We start from the raw sequence: 14,658 nt of genomic DNA on the forward strand, positions 1-14,658 counted from the left end.
TGTGTGTGTGTGTGTGTGTGTGTGTGTGTGTGTGTGTGTGTGTGTTTGTCATGGCATGGTGTTTTTTCCCCTCAATTTCTTTAGAGCACAAAGCCCAAATACCATTGAATATAATATATATGTATATATATATATATATATACGTATACGTATATGTATATGTATATGTATATGTATATGTGTGTGTGTATGTGTGTGTGTGTGTGTGTGTGTGTGTGTGTGTGTCAATGCAACAACTACAGTTGTTAAAAAACAGTTTTGTCTGAATCCAGCCACTGTAGTCCACACACTAAACCTATATTTTCTACAGAGGTTGTGAATATTTGATTGTTAGGTTAGTGCATCAATGATCTTGTTGTACAGTATGTTAAAATGTTTTGTTGAAATGTATATACAAAAAATCTGTTATTTCTAATTATGCTGCCGGTATCGTGTCTGTGATTATAATGAGCAGGGGATTTGAGCAGGTCACAGCTGATTAGAAGGTTGTAAAGTAAGGGTTTTTTTTAGGCAAACTTTGCAGCATTGGGTAAAGAGTAAATAATATATATACATATGTGTGTGTGTGTGTGTGTGTGTGTGTGTGTGTGTGTGTGTGTGTGTGTGTGTGTGTGTGTGTGTGTGTGTGTGTGTGTGTGTGTGTGTGTGTGTGTGTGTGTGTGTGTGTGTGTGTGTGTGTGTGTGTGTGCGCGTGTGTGCGTGCGTGTGTGTAAAAAATTAAGCACATTAAAATGGAAATGGTCATTTTCACTAAATGTCACTACATTTCAAAGTAAAAATGTTAAATTATAAAGAAAAACATTACTTAGTGATGTGGTATTAGTAATTAGGGCACATATATATGTTTCTTAAAACAAAAGATGACTAATATATTTCAAGTGTGTGTATGTATATATATATATATATATATATATATATATATATATATATATATATATATATATATATATATATATATAGGCCTACACTGCTCAAAAAAATAAAGGGAACACTTTGATCCCTTAATTCCTTTGAGCAGTTTTTGTTAGCAGTATGTACTGTACAGTTCATGAAAACATTTCTTTGAGCAGTGTATAAGTGTGTGTGTGTGTGTGTGTGTGTGTGTGTGTGTGTGTGTGTGTGTGTGTGTGGAAGAAGGCCCTTCTGAATGGAATGTCTTTGTCTCCACTGATTAACGAGCCATAATCAAATCCAGAATAAGACTCCGCTCCGTTTAGAAAGGTCAAACATGAACATCGCAAACTAAGCTGGATGAATGATGATGAGATTACAGCTCTGCGCCTACTGAAAGCTGACTGGGAAGATGAAGACACAGAAAGTGTAGTTGTAAAAGGATTCATTCAACTTATTAAAGTTAGTCCCCTTAAGGTTATATGTTTTAGTGAAGCAGGAGTGAGACTGTGGCACGATGTGATTAAGGACAGCGCTGCATCATGGGATGCCACTGGGGGAATCATTAAGAGTAAACTAACAAAGAAAAGGATTTTGTATTATGAGATTGTAGTAAGTTCATCCACTTCGTCCGCTTCAACTCCTGTAGCATTTATGATCAGTGAACAACACACCCAGACTGCTGTAGAGGAGCTCCTCACGGAATTGAGGTGCAAAGAGAAGGAGATATTTGGTGCCAACACAACACCCATGCAGATTAATAGTGATAGGTCCATAGTGCTTTTGAAAGCCAGTATGCATATCTTCAATGGAGATAGCATGAAAATGTACTTGTTACGCTGCTGGAGAATAGTGAATGGAAAGGCAGATAGCAAAGATTTGAATTTTTGTACCATAAGAGCATGTAAGAGTCATCTGATGAAACAGGCAAGTCACATTTGCAAACAACAGTACAATACTAGAGATTGTAGGTTTAAGTTGGCTATGTTCATCTTCAGCGCTTTAGTTAATGCCAAAACACTGAAACAAGCAGGTAATATAGTATCTGCTGCTTGTATTGTACTTGGTAGCAAAAGGAACTCCAGCGAGGTGGCAGCTAGTCTTGGCCGCATTGAGGATGAAACACAGAAGCTGCCAGGAATTGCAGGAATTATTGATAAAGAGCATGATCGACAAGACAATTCATATGACACTGCGGTTGATGATATATTTGACTTGACTGCTGATGTTTGTGAAGGTACATCTCCCTTCAAAGACTATTTTGAACAACTAAGGGCTACAGCCAATAATACAATTAAAACCAGCAATGACACAGGTGAAAATCAATACCATGGAGAAACTATTTTAAACAAACTGTTCTCAAACTTCCTCCCAACTATTCCAATATGGTCAGATCTACTCTCAGGTGATTTGCAGCGATTCTCTGGAGCCTATGCTGCACAAATAAACCATGGTAAGAAAAGCACAGCTATTAGTGAGGCCATGTTCAAAAACACAAAAGTGTTGCTTTTACGAAATGAGAAACACAGAATTGACGAATGTATACAGCGCATACGCTCACTATACAAGCAGTCAGCCATAGATTTCATTGCCAAAGTAGGCTACAGGATATCACAGGCATCACAGCGTCCACACCCACCACCTGTAGAAGAGTGGAACAAAAAGAGAACTCTGCCGCCACAGCTGAGACCCTTGACCTCACTGGACGGCCCGCCACTTTTTTTTACACCTTAGTGCCGCTTAGCGGAGAGTGTGGCTGTGTAGAGGGGGTCTCCCCGAACGCGTGCGTACCTCAGAAGTTCCGGCACTAAGCACCGTCTCCTGTCCAGTGTCCAATTTGTATAGGCTATGCACTGAAAAGGGCCCTTTTCTGACCCTTGACCTCACTGGACGGCCCGCCACTTTTTTTTACACCTTAGTGCCGCTTAGCGGAGAGTGTGGCTGTGTAGAGGGGGTCTCCCCGAACGCGTGCGTACCTCAGAAGTTCCGGCACTAAGCACCGTCTCCTGTCCAGTGTCCAATTTGTATAGGCTATGCACTGAAAAGGGCCCTTTTCTGACCCTTGACCTCACTGGACGGCCCGCCACTTTTTTTTACACCTTAGTGCCGCTTAGCGGAGAGTGTGGCTGTGTAGAGGGGGTCTCCCCGAACGCGTGCGTACCTCAGAAGTTCCGGCACTAAGCACCGTCTCCTGTCCAGTGTCCAATTTGTATAGGCTATGCACTGAAAAGGGCCCTTTTCTGACCCTTGACCTCACTGGACGGCCCGCCACTTTTTTTTACACCTTAGTGCCGCTTAGCGGAGAGTGTGGCTGTGTAGAGGGGGTCTCCCCGAACGCGTGCGTACCTCAGAAGTTCCGGCACTAAGCACCGTCTCCTGTCCAGTGTCCAATTTGTATAGGCTATGCACTGAAAAGGGCCCTTTTCTGACCCTTGACCTCACTGGACGGCCCGCCACTTTTTTTTACACCTTAGTGCCGCTTAGCGGAGAGTGTGGCTGTGTAGAGGGGGTCTCCCCGAACGCGTGCGTACCTCAGAAGTTCCGGCACTAAGCACCGTCTCCTGTCCAGTGTCCAATTTGTATAGGCTATGCACTGAAAAGGGCCCTTTTCTGACCCTTGACCTCACTGGACGGCCCGCCACTTTTTTTTACACCTTAGTGCCGCTTAGCGGAGAGTGTGGCTGTGTAGAGGGGGTCTCCCCGAACGCGTGCGTACCTCAGAAGTTCCGGCACTAAGCACCGTCTCCTGTCCAGTGTCCAATTTGTATAGGCTATGCACTGAAAAGGGCCCTTTTCTGACCCTTGACCTCACTGGACGGCCCGCCACTTTTTTTTACACCTTAGTGCCGCTTAGCGGAGAGTGTGGCTGTGTAGAGGGGGTCTCCCCGAACGCGTGCGTACCTCAGAAGTTCCGGCACTAAGCACCGTCTCCTGTCCAGTGTCCAATTTGTATAGGCTATGCACTGAAAAGGGCCCTTTTCTGACCCTTGACCTCACTGGACGGCCCGCCACTTTTTTTTACACCTTAGTGCCGCTTAGCGGAGAGTGTGGCTGTGTAGAGGGGGTCTCCCCGAACGCGTGCGTACCTCAGAAGTTCCGGCACTAAGCACCGTCTCCTGTCCAGTGTCCAATTTGTATAGGCTATGCACTGAAAAGGGCCCTTTTCTGACCCTTGACCTCACTGGACGGCCCGCCACTTTTTTTTACACCTTAGTGCCGCTTAGCGGAGAGTGTGGCTGTGTAGAGGGGGTCTCCCCGAACGCGTGCGTACCTCAGAAGTTCCGGCACTAAGCACCGTCTCCTGTCCAGTGTCCAATTTGTATAGGCTATGCACTCCTTTGAACAGCATCTATCAATTTAGATGAATAATTAATGTTTTAAATCCGTTTTTGTTACACAGAAACATAATATGTGATATATAGCTTCGTTTAAATGCTTAATTTATAGTTTTAATGTGCAAATGAACCGTTTTTCAATGGTTTCTTTTTACTCTAGAGGGTACTCTTATTCTGAAGAGATCGTCCACCGGAAGTCTTATATTTGCTCCGTTATATTTGCTGACTGAACACTGCTAATGTAGAAGTACTCTGTTACTTACAAGTAATAGTCCTGTATTCAAATGTTACCTGATTAAAAAATAGTATAAGTATAAAATAGGGCTTAATTGATCAATTCATATTTTATAATCTAAACAAAGCTGTCAAATAATTGGAGAATGTAATGGAGTAAATAGTCGGCCACAATATTTGCCTCTGAAATGTAGCGGAGTACAGAACTTGAATAAAGGTAATTTATTTAGTTACTTTCCATCACTGCGCACAACTACAGTAAATATTTCAAAAAATCTCCCTTTTCATGAAAATTCAAAAAAGCTATCACAGGTTTCAAAAATAAGCTTTCACATTCATCTGTTTATTTCATTTCAGATAATACAAAAAACATTCTTAATCACAGCATTCACACATTCACTCCACCATGTTATTTTTAATAAACAAAAGACCTTGCCATGTAAACTAATGACACAAGTGAATGTGTCATAGTCCACATCAGTGGTTCTCAAACATTTTAATACATTATTAGGCCATGGACCCCCTAACTCTGAGAGTGTACAAATGGAACCAAATGGACCGTAAGGGTCCATTTGGTTCCATTTGTACACTCTCAGAGTTACAGACCCGTAAGGGTCCATTTGGTTCCATTTGTACAGTCTCAGAGAGAGTTGCAGAACCGTACGGGATTTGGTTCCTCACTATCAACCCTTCGGAACTGTCTCAAGGACTCCTGGGGGTCCCTCCACCGGACCCCACTTTGAGAACCACTACCCTACATTATCAAAGTGTTCTTCAATAATCTGTATTGCTTTAAGAGAGAGGGCGAGGTGGGTCCTACACAGGCTACAACATTTAAATGTCCAAAACGTCAAAGTAACAACATGTACTAAAATAATCATGAAAACTAGTCAGAAATAGATACTCATGCATACAGGAAAACAACTGGCATCCTCATCTATGTTAAAGGCCAAAATAGCATTAGAATATACTATAGGCTGCAGCCTAGATAACGTAAAAGCACTTTTTAGTGAAAGCGAGAGAGGAGCTGCCGAATGAAAGCCTTGAACACTGGAACAGTCTCGTTCCGCGTCAGGCGGGAAGATTGTATCGGGAGGCATACGTTTGTATACTCTTCATTAATAATTGATGGCGTCTATATTGAAGATGTTACTCTTCCTATAAATGTATCTTAAAGTAATTCTAATGCCCTGTATATCTAACTTAAACTGCTGTGTTGCCTCTAGCGCCTGAATTTCCCCCACAGCGTGGGGGCGGTGGATTTATCTACCTATCTATCTATCTATCTATCTATCTATCTATCTATCTATCTATCTACCTATCTACCTATCTATCTATCTATCTACCTATCTATCTATCTATCTATCTACCTATCTATGTATCTATCCATCTATCTATCTATCTACCTATATATTTATCTATCTATCTACCTATCTATCTATCTATGGCCTCTAAAGCGTAGATGGCTTGGTGAGTAGGTATGCCTGCCCTGCCCGTAATATTCCACTTTGTACAAATTGTATAACCACGATATACACATAACACTGGACCAACTTGCTCTGGTGACAGAGCACTTTATAAGCTGTACAACACATTCCTCATACGAAATGGAAGAAGAAACGGTTATGAAAACTGTCTTTATAGCCCAAGAAAGTGGTAGCGCTTGCTTCTGAAGGTGATGACTTGTGAAGGATGCGTCCGTTCTGGTGCTCTGCATTTAATAAATGTCCAGGCTTTGTGTCTGTTTGTGGGTGTCTCTACTGTCTGACACCTGCGCTCTTCCTCTCCTTCTCAGTGTTGGCTTTCTCTCTGTCACCCCTGTTGCCCTTCCCGCTACCATTACCTGCATGGGAAAACACTTCAGGACTGGTGACACACGCACACGCGCAGACACACACAGACACAGACACACACACACACACACACACACACGCACGCACACGTGTGTGCACACACACACACACACACACACACACACACACACACACACACACACACACACACACACACACACACACACACACACACACACACACACACACACACACACACACACACACACACACAAGGATTCTTCATTAACTCTAAGACTTGGAACGCATCTCTGTGTAATTTTAAGATTTCGTTGGGCTATTAAAAAATAGCAAATATACAAGCTCAATACGAGCTTGTATATCTGCTATTTTTGAAAAATCTTGAAAAGTTGTGCAAATATTTGAATTAAAAAAAATGTGTGGACATTTGTAACTCAAATCTTTGCTTCTGGGGGTTCCTGGAACTAAATATTTTACAAATGTTCACTTTAAAAAATATAAAATCCAAGATTTTGCCACGAGTTTTCACAATTTTTCAAAAATAGCAGATCTACAAGCTCATAGTGCGGCACTCGGTGCCGCACTATGAGCTTGTATATCTGCTATTTTTGAATAGCCAAAGAAATCTAAAAATGAAATCTTTTTTTTATGAGATACCTACGTGATAATATCACATTATAACGTGATATGGTATCACGTGTCTCGTTAAAACCTTTCCTGACATGGCAGCAGCAGTACGCATCCGTAGAGCGTAATTCAGCAAACGGCGAGACAAGACATTGCATACAAATTGCATCATGTACATGTCATTTACAGTCACACGCTGCATACAAGTCCATTACAGAAAATACACATATAATATATCTGTGTTTATGTGGATTTTTATTTGTATTTGATTACCTTTGAATATGAACCGGTCTGTTGTCCTTGATGAGGTTGTTGAGTTTGTAGTAATCGAGGAAGGTTCTGGCCACATTCCGGCCCAGTTTCATGTCTGAGAAGGCAGGGAGTTAAGGCTGATCATCTAGTTTGCTTTACCTACACCAGTGGTTCTCAAACCTTGTCATGTCAAGGACCTACACATTGACACTTATTAGCCCGTGGACCCCCATTTGAAAAGATATGCCAAGGACCCCCATAAGAGAAGATTTTTACGGCTCTACCAGTGATTTTCAAACATCTTAATTTCAAGGACCCCCAGTTGGACATGCATTAGGGCCACGGACTTAATGGCATCTCTATCTCTGGGACCTCATTTTATTGTAAAATCTACTGTATATTTATTTAACTCTGAGAGTGTACAAATGGAACCAAATGGACCCTACACCTCAACGTCTCCTGTCGCGACCGTAATTCAAAAACATGACCCAAAAAAAAGAAGAAAGAAATTCAAGTCTGAGGCCTACTGTAGAAGGAGTGCTACACAGAAGATATATACAAATATTTTTAATTTGTGTGATTTAGATTTGCATGACATATTCAGATACATTTGTTGTTTCACACAACACTAAATCTTTTGATGCTGGACAAAAGTATGAATCAACCTGATTCAAAAAGGGCCCCATAGTTTCTTTCCTCGTGCACACCTAGTCGGTTGCAGTAAATAAGCACGGGTGTAGTAAAGCGCGGGTGGAGAAATGTGCAGTGTAAATCCTGTGGGGACAACACTCTATGTGTTGTGCACTAAGTGAAGCTAAATCAACTGCATTTCAGTCCAGTCAGCCAAATGCATGAGGCTGGCATGAATCACACAGTAGCAATTACTTACTGCTGAGACCTTATTAACCCATTCAGACCCGGGGACGCATATCTGTGTGGTGTAATTTTTAGATTTTTCTTTGGCTATTCAAAAATAGCAGATCTGCAAGCCCATAGCGCAGCACCGAGTGCCGCGCTATGGGCTTGTAGATCCGCTATTTTCGAAAAATCGTGGAATATTTGTGCAAATCTTTGAATATATATAAAATGTTGGCTTTAAAAATATATATATATTTTTTAAAGCCACATTTTTTTACTGAAATCTTTGCTTCTGGGGCTCCCTGGAACAACATATTTTAAGATGGGGATCCGCGGCCAAATACATATCATTTTGGGGGTCCTTGACATGGAAAAAGTTTGAGAACCACTGATATTATAGCAACATAAGTTAAAAAAATTAAAAACTGTTAGGATTTAGAAGACATTTGTAGAAGCAAAGATTTGAGTTACAAATGTTTGCTTTGATTTTTTTTTTATATATTCAAAGATTTGGACAAATTGTCACAATTATTATATATTTTTTCAGACCTACAAGCTCGTAGCGCAGTACTCGGTGCCGCACTATGAGCTTGAATATCTGCTGTTTTTGAATAGCCCAAATTAATCTAAAAATGACACAGATGATGCGTTCCCGGTCTTAATGGGTTAAAATTCACAGGTGAATGCATGGTCGCACACATCACCCGCCCAATCCCCACTCACCACATTAGAGACAATATCAATAACTTCACTTGTATAAAACAGTGTGGGCCTCTGCGAGTGCTGTTGCTAGGCCTGTGATCATTAGGCCACCGGGCCAAGTAATGATGACAATCTGGTTCCCGTAATGATGAAAGAGGGAGAACTGCAGGAATACCAAACAATGTCCCCAATCGAGGATTTAGCAAATACAAATACAGACGGACGGACCGTGTAAGCACTGGAATTCATTTTTGACTCAAGCCAAGTGACAAAACGCCTATCCGTCTCCAATCCATCGTTTTCCCTCCATTTGCACATTATCTATCCTTCCACCTACCCCACCCATCATCCATCCAACCTGGAAAACCCTTATTGTATTCATGATACATCTATCTATGAATTCAATCATCTCGTATCTATCCATCCACTCACCTATTCATGCTTCCATCCGTCCGCATTACCCCCATCCACCTGTCAAGCCACCCATCCATCCATCCATCCATCTGTATTCAATCATTAACCCATTCAATCCGGGAACACATCTGTGTCATTTTAGATTTTAGCCATAGCCATTATTTTATACTTTGGCTATTCAAAAACAGCAGATATACAAGCTCGTAGCGCGGCACCGAGTGCCGCGCTACGAGCTTGTAGATCTGCATTTTTTTTTGCAAATCTTTGAATATATATTTTCTATTAAAAGCGAACATTTGTTAAATATTTTTGTTCCAGCGACCTCCAGAAGCTAAGATTTGAGTTACAAATGTTCGCTTTGAAAATATACATATTCAAAGATTTGCACACATTTTCACGATTTTTCAAAAATAGCAGATCTACAAGCTCATAGCGCGGCACTCGGTGCCGCGCTATGAGCTTGTATATCTGCTATTTTTGAATTGCCAACGTATAAAATATGGAGAAAGTGGTAACACATAATGTGTTCCCGGTTTGATTGGGTTAAAAGACATAGCCATTTTCCTGTCGCTGTGCATTGATGTTCAGAACAGCTACCTCCATTCTTCACCAGGCTGTATATCCCATGATGGAACAACACAGAGACATAATCTGTCACCTTTTCCCTGTCATTACCTTGTTGATGCTCAGATATAGCCTGTATGGCCCTGCCCGGGCCTGTCTGTCTGTCACACCCCTGTGATTGAAACAACTGGCCTACAGAGGAAACGGGGAGGGAAAAATGAGGCAGTGATTCAGTCAGGTTTTTATTTTTATTTTTCCAATTTGTTCTGATGGTCAAAAGAAATTGACCGGTGCCACATATATCTTGGTTGCTATATATAGGTGAAAAGCTATTGTCCGATGCTGTTAACTTATACACCATCCATCCTTGGCCTGAAATGGGCTGTCTGGGCGTCGACCTGCCCTCTATGTTTCTTATTATGGCTCGCACAACAACACACAAATGCACCGATGAACCCTAGCAGCAGCACACGTGCACATGGGTGTTGCCTGTAAAAGTCAGCCCCTGTGAGTGAGCCTCTGCACCGTGGCCAGTCTGTCACCTTGGCCTGTGAGAGCGAGCTCGTGTTTGTGTGTTGGGAGTGTCTCTGTGGGTCTTCATTCTTCACTCAGCAGGCTGATGGCAACTCTCTCTGCGTGACTCCAGAATCTGTGTTTACACCCCATCTGGCTGTCTGTCTGCAACTCCTGGATCAGAGCGGAGAGGAGCATGCATGCGTACACATGCGTGTATTAGTGTATTAACCTTACAATCTGCTATATTTCTTTGCAAGTCAAGTGGTTTTATATGTTATATTTATACAGTACTTTGACGTAAACTCCTAGTTCACAACCAAATGGGCAAAAGCATACACATTAACTGGTCATAATCTGCTTTAAAAAATGAACAACACACACACAAAAACGCGCGCGCGCTGCCTTTCGCATGTACCCTTGACATCTTCGCTGTGACCTCCAGAAAAGTTTTCTGTGTTTCCCTCCCTTCTGTGTGATCAACAGAGAGGCTGGTGCCAGCCCTGAACTCTCTGACCAGCCGCGCTCGGCGACAGAAATAGCTCCCGGAACCCAGCGCGCGCAGATGGCCTCTCAGCTTGGCTTGTCACGACTCAGTGTCTATTACAGGAGTTTCATGATAGACGGGCGGCTTCTGAAGGAGAACTTCATCAGTGGGACGAACAGTAGGGGGAAACAGAGGATGCCCTGTTCAGCTGGTTCTGGCCCACGTCCAGGGGCAATAAGAGGGGCTTGAACGTGGCTCTGCTGCCACTGCAGCGGGAAGCGAGGTTGCAGGCGAGCCAGGTAACAGTCAGAGGGCTGTGGCTTAGGTTGACAGTAGTGGGAAGGAGGTGGAGAGATCCAGAGAAAACAAAATCTGCTCCTGCATTAATTTCTCAGTCATAAACTAAACTCAGATTGATGTAAGTCAATTCAATCCTTTTCCACAGTGGTCACATTTCTTTTTTTTATGTAAAGTGGCAATACTAAAATGTAGAAATATTAAGTAAAAGTAAAAGTCCTGTATTGAAAATGTTATTGAGTGAGTACAAAAAAGAATGGCATCAAAATATACTTAAAGGTTCTATGACATTCATTTTCACTTTTTTAATTTTTTATGTTTTTTGGGGGGTTTTATGACCTCAATTAAGCCCAAAATTTTTTAACTTTGGACATTCAGTGGATTTTCTGTGGTCTGGGGTTTTCTGAATAATTAGGCTGAAAAGTAATCTGAGCTTGGCCCTTCGGCAGTGAGGTCACAGCCGATTAATCTCGCCCACTCTCCTCCTCGCCCCTCCCCTCCCCTATCCTTTCCTTTGGGGGGGGCGGAGCAGAGGCGATGATTGACAAGCAAAATCCCTCACCAGCGACACCCGCAGGCAAAGATTTCTTTTTTCATTGCAGTTGAAAAGGCTTTACAAATGTGAGAGAAAAACACCTGCAATGGATCAATGGAGTGGAATTTTTTGTTAAAACTTTCTATACACGTTTGAAGGACCATGACAAAGACTTTTAATGTGTGGTAAAACTGAACGTCATGAAACCTTTAAAGTATTAAAGTAACAAAAGTAAAAGCGCTCAATAGTTTCAAAATTTGTCAAAGCAGATCTACTTGTAGATCGGCAATTTTTTAATAGCCAAAGTATAGGGCTAAGTGGTTAATGTATGTTTTGTAATAATAATCTAAATCTACAAAGTATCTTGTAACTAAACTTTTCAATTCATTGTGGAGTAAAAAGTGCAACATTTGCCTCAGAGATGCAGTGGAGTAGAAGTATAAAGTACTAGAGGTTCACCTACGTCGCGCCGCCTATCCAACTGATATGCCCATATATGGAGATCTCTGTATCTGTCAGTCCTTGTCCCTTTAATGCCCAAATATGGAGATACCTGATGTCATCCATATGGGCATGCCCCCTTTTGTGCCCATATATGTAGCTGACTGATTTGTTTGTGCCTGATGCCATGACGACACGTTATAACACACTCCATATTTGGGCATAGCTGCATTGGGAACTCCTTATATGGTTATGGCTGAGTCATGGTGACATGAGCGTGATGTCAGAGGTCCGCCCGCCGGCCGGTCTTCATCATCATCAGGCCATTTGCGTGACACCATACGTAGAGACAATCAGCTTCACCAATCTTCTCCATTTGGGTCGGTCAAGTGCTAGGGGCTCGGCTTCAGCCAGCGACAAGCCCATTTGATGTAAGTAAGTCTCTGGTGATGGCATCAATCCAACGAGTGCGGGGGCCGGGGGGCACCGTGGGGGTGTTTCCAGCCAGCAGCTTTTGGATGGAAGTGGAGGATAGCGTGTGTAGTGGGTTCAGGGGGGGGGGAGTCTGTTGACGTGGCCGTACCAGCGCATCCGGCGCTGTGCTGCCAGCTGTTGGGTGCGTTCCCGCAGTGTGGTGTTGTTGGAGACTCGATCTTGACATTTTATCCCCTCTATTGTGCGCAGCGCTCTGGTGTCAAAGCGGTCAATTCTGTCAGCCAGGGTCTTGTTGAGAGGCCAGGTTTCTGCTCCATAGAGAAGGATGTAGAGAACTGAGGTGTTGTAGATCCGCGATTTGGTCTCGCTCGTTATGGAATGGTGTTTCCACAGCGGCTTCCAGCTGGCCGGTCCTCCCTTAATCCAATGTTAATATAGGATCGAAACATTTTAATACTAATAAGTAAAGTAAAAGTACCTCAAAATTGTACTTAAGTAACTTGTAAGACCTCACAGATGTTATGCTGAACCTCTGACTTCACATCATGTCAAAAACAGCATCAACAATCTCTGATCATGATCTGATCTAGAGAGAGAGGTCACGGGAGTTGTTTACATGAGATGAGGAAACTGCATCCCGTCAGCGCCCCGTCTGCCAGGTGTGTAAGACTCTTTAATATCTCAGTACACACTCGGCTCGTGTCCAATCGATAGCGGGCCTTTGTCACAGCTCAAGGGCACGACACCCTAGGTGCTGATGAGGGAAGGGACAAACGAGACAACGGAGAAATGGACATCATGATTTGTTTACCGCAGCTGTTTACCGTCGATGGCGGCATTTAAAGGCTTTCGGGCGTAATGCTCCCTGGTGCCGCGGCCCTGAGAGACGAGCGGACGAGCTGACGGACGGACAGACGGACAACAAGACAATGACAAAGAGGACAAGGCGACGGTGGAATCTTGTCCCGATCAGACAGGGGCTAACGAGGAGACAAACGAGGGGGACACTGGATTCATCAATACAGCCCGCTGACAGGACCTGTCACCAAGGGGACATGTGGAGAACTAATTAGCAATGCTAATTAAGTGACAGGTCAACAACAGCAATACAGAGAGAGGGACATGTATTAAGCCCCCAAAAGAAAACGCACATCCTTCCTCCCTGAGCAGACGAAGGCCCCGTTCAAATTGACGTGATGGAATATAAGCAAAAGTTCTAGAAGTTTGTAAGGAATCCTATGGTTAATAATATGCAGTCCAGTGGGTGGAGCCTTTCGTCTTCTTTTACGCATGTAAATTCTACTTAAAGCTCTATTAGGTCAAACTAAATTGTGAATAAAATGTTATTTTATCTGTATGGTAATACAATATAACTTATACAATGGGGGGGGGGGGGTTGTATTTGGTCTCCCTTCTCTTCTGCTGAGACATTTAGATCCTGTGTCTAGGTTGGACACGACCTTTGACACAATCCTGTTTCTGGTTTGAAAAAAAAATTCAATTTCTCCCCAGAACAAGTAAGCAGGCATCAGGCTCTATTAGCTCAGTGGTAAAAAAAAAAAAAAAAGACCACTTGAGAGATCTCTGAACTCTCCCAAGTTGGTGTGTCTGCCATCATCCACGCTAAGTACTAATGATAATGAGTACTGACATAGTTCCCAGCTGACAGGTACTTGCGCGTGTTACCCAAGGACAGTGCTCATAAGGTTCTCTTGATGACAGTGACACAGGCTGTGCAAAACACACAGAAAAAAGGTTAAAACATCCGCACACAGGTTTAAAGCTCCCAAACAATTGTATTAATGCCGCAAGTTTGTCGCAACCTTTCTTCATCAGGCCCAAAACACACACACACACACACACACACACACACACACACACACACACACACACACACACACACACACACACACACACACACACACACACACACAGTATAAGCACGACGTGCGCGTGTTACAGTACACGTGACGTGCGATGCTGGTGGTAATGGAGCATATTTACCTCCAGGCTAAGTGATTTGCATTCTTGTCACATGCCGTCCATTGGAGCATCTCACACGCCTCAGTGATGCGTGTGATGCGTTCATTGGCAGCTGTGGTATTCACGCGTGCGTCCCTGACGGAGCCCCGCTGTCATGGAGCGGCGTGGCGTGTGGCTGGGTGTCAGTGCCTTGTCAGACACATCTCACCACAGACAGACGAGGAGCGTGCGCACGTGTGTGTGTATCGTATACATACGGTAACATGAAACGCTCAT

At 43.1% G+C, this 14,658-nt stretch overlaps 1 protein-coding gene across 1 annotated transcript in view; it reads right to left on the reverse strand.

Annotated features, from left to right (window-relative positions):
* Positions 1-6,217: 6,217 nt before the first annotated feature.
* Positions 6,218-14,658, reverse strand: part of agbl4 (AGBL carboxypeptidase 4) — a gene marked incomplete at both ends in the record, with an annotated part of 472,442 nt that continues 464,001 nt past the window's right edge. The window contains 2 exons of the mRNA XM_080430494.1: positions 6,218-6,326; positions 7,175-7,268. Coding sequence (XP_080286620.1) covers positions 6,218-6,326; positions 7,175-7,268 — 203 coding nt within the window. The remainder of the gene's footprint in view (positions 6,327-7,174; positions 7,269-14,658) is intronic.

The sequence above is a fragment of the Gymnoscopelus braueri genome (genome assembly GCF_963280865.1).
Source record: "Gymnoscopelus braueri genome assembly, chromosome: 6".
NCBI lineage: Eukaryota > Metazoa > Chordata > Actinopteri > Myctophiformes > Myctophidae > Gymnoscopelus > Gymnoscopelus braueri.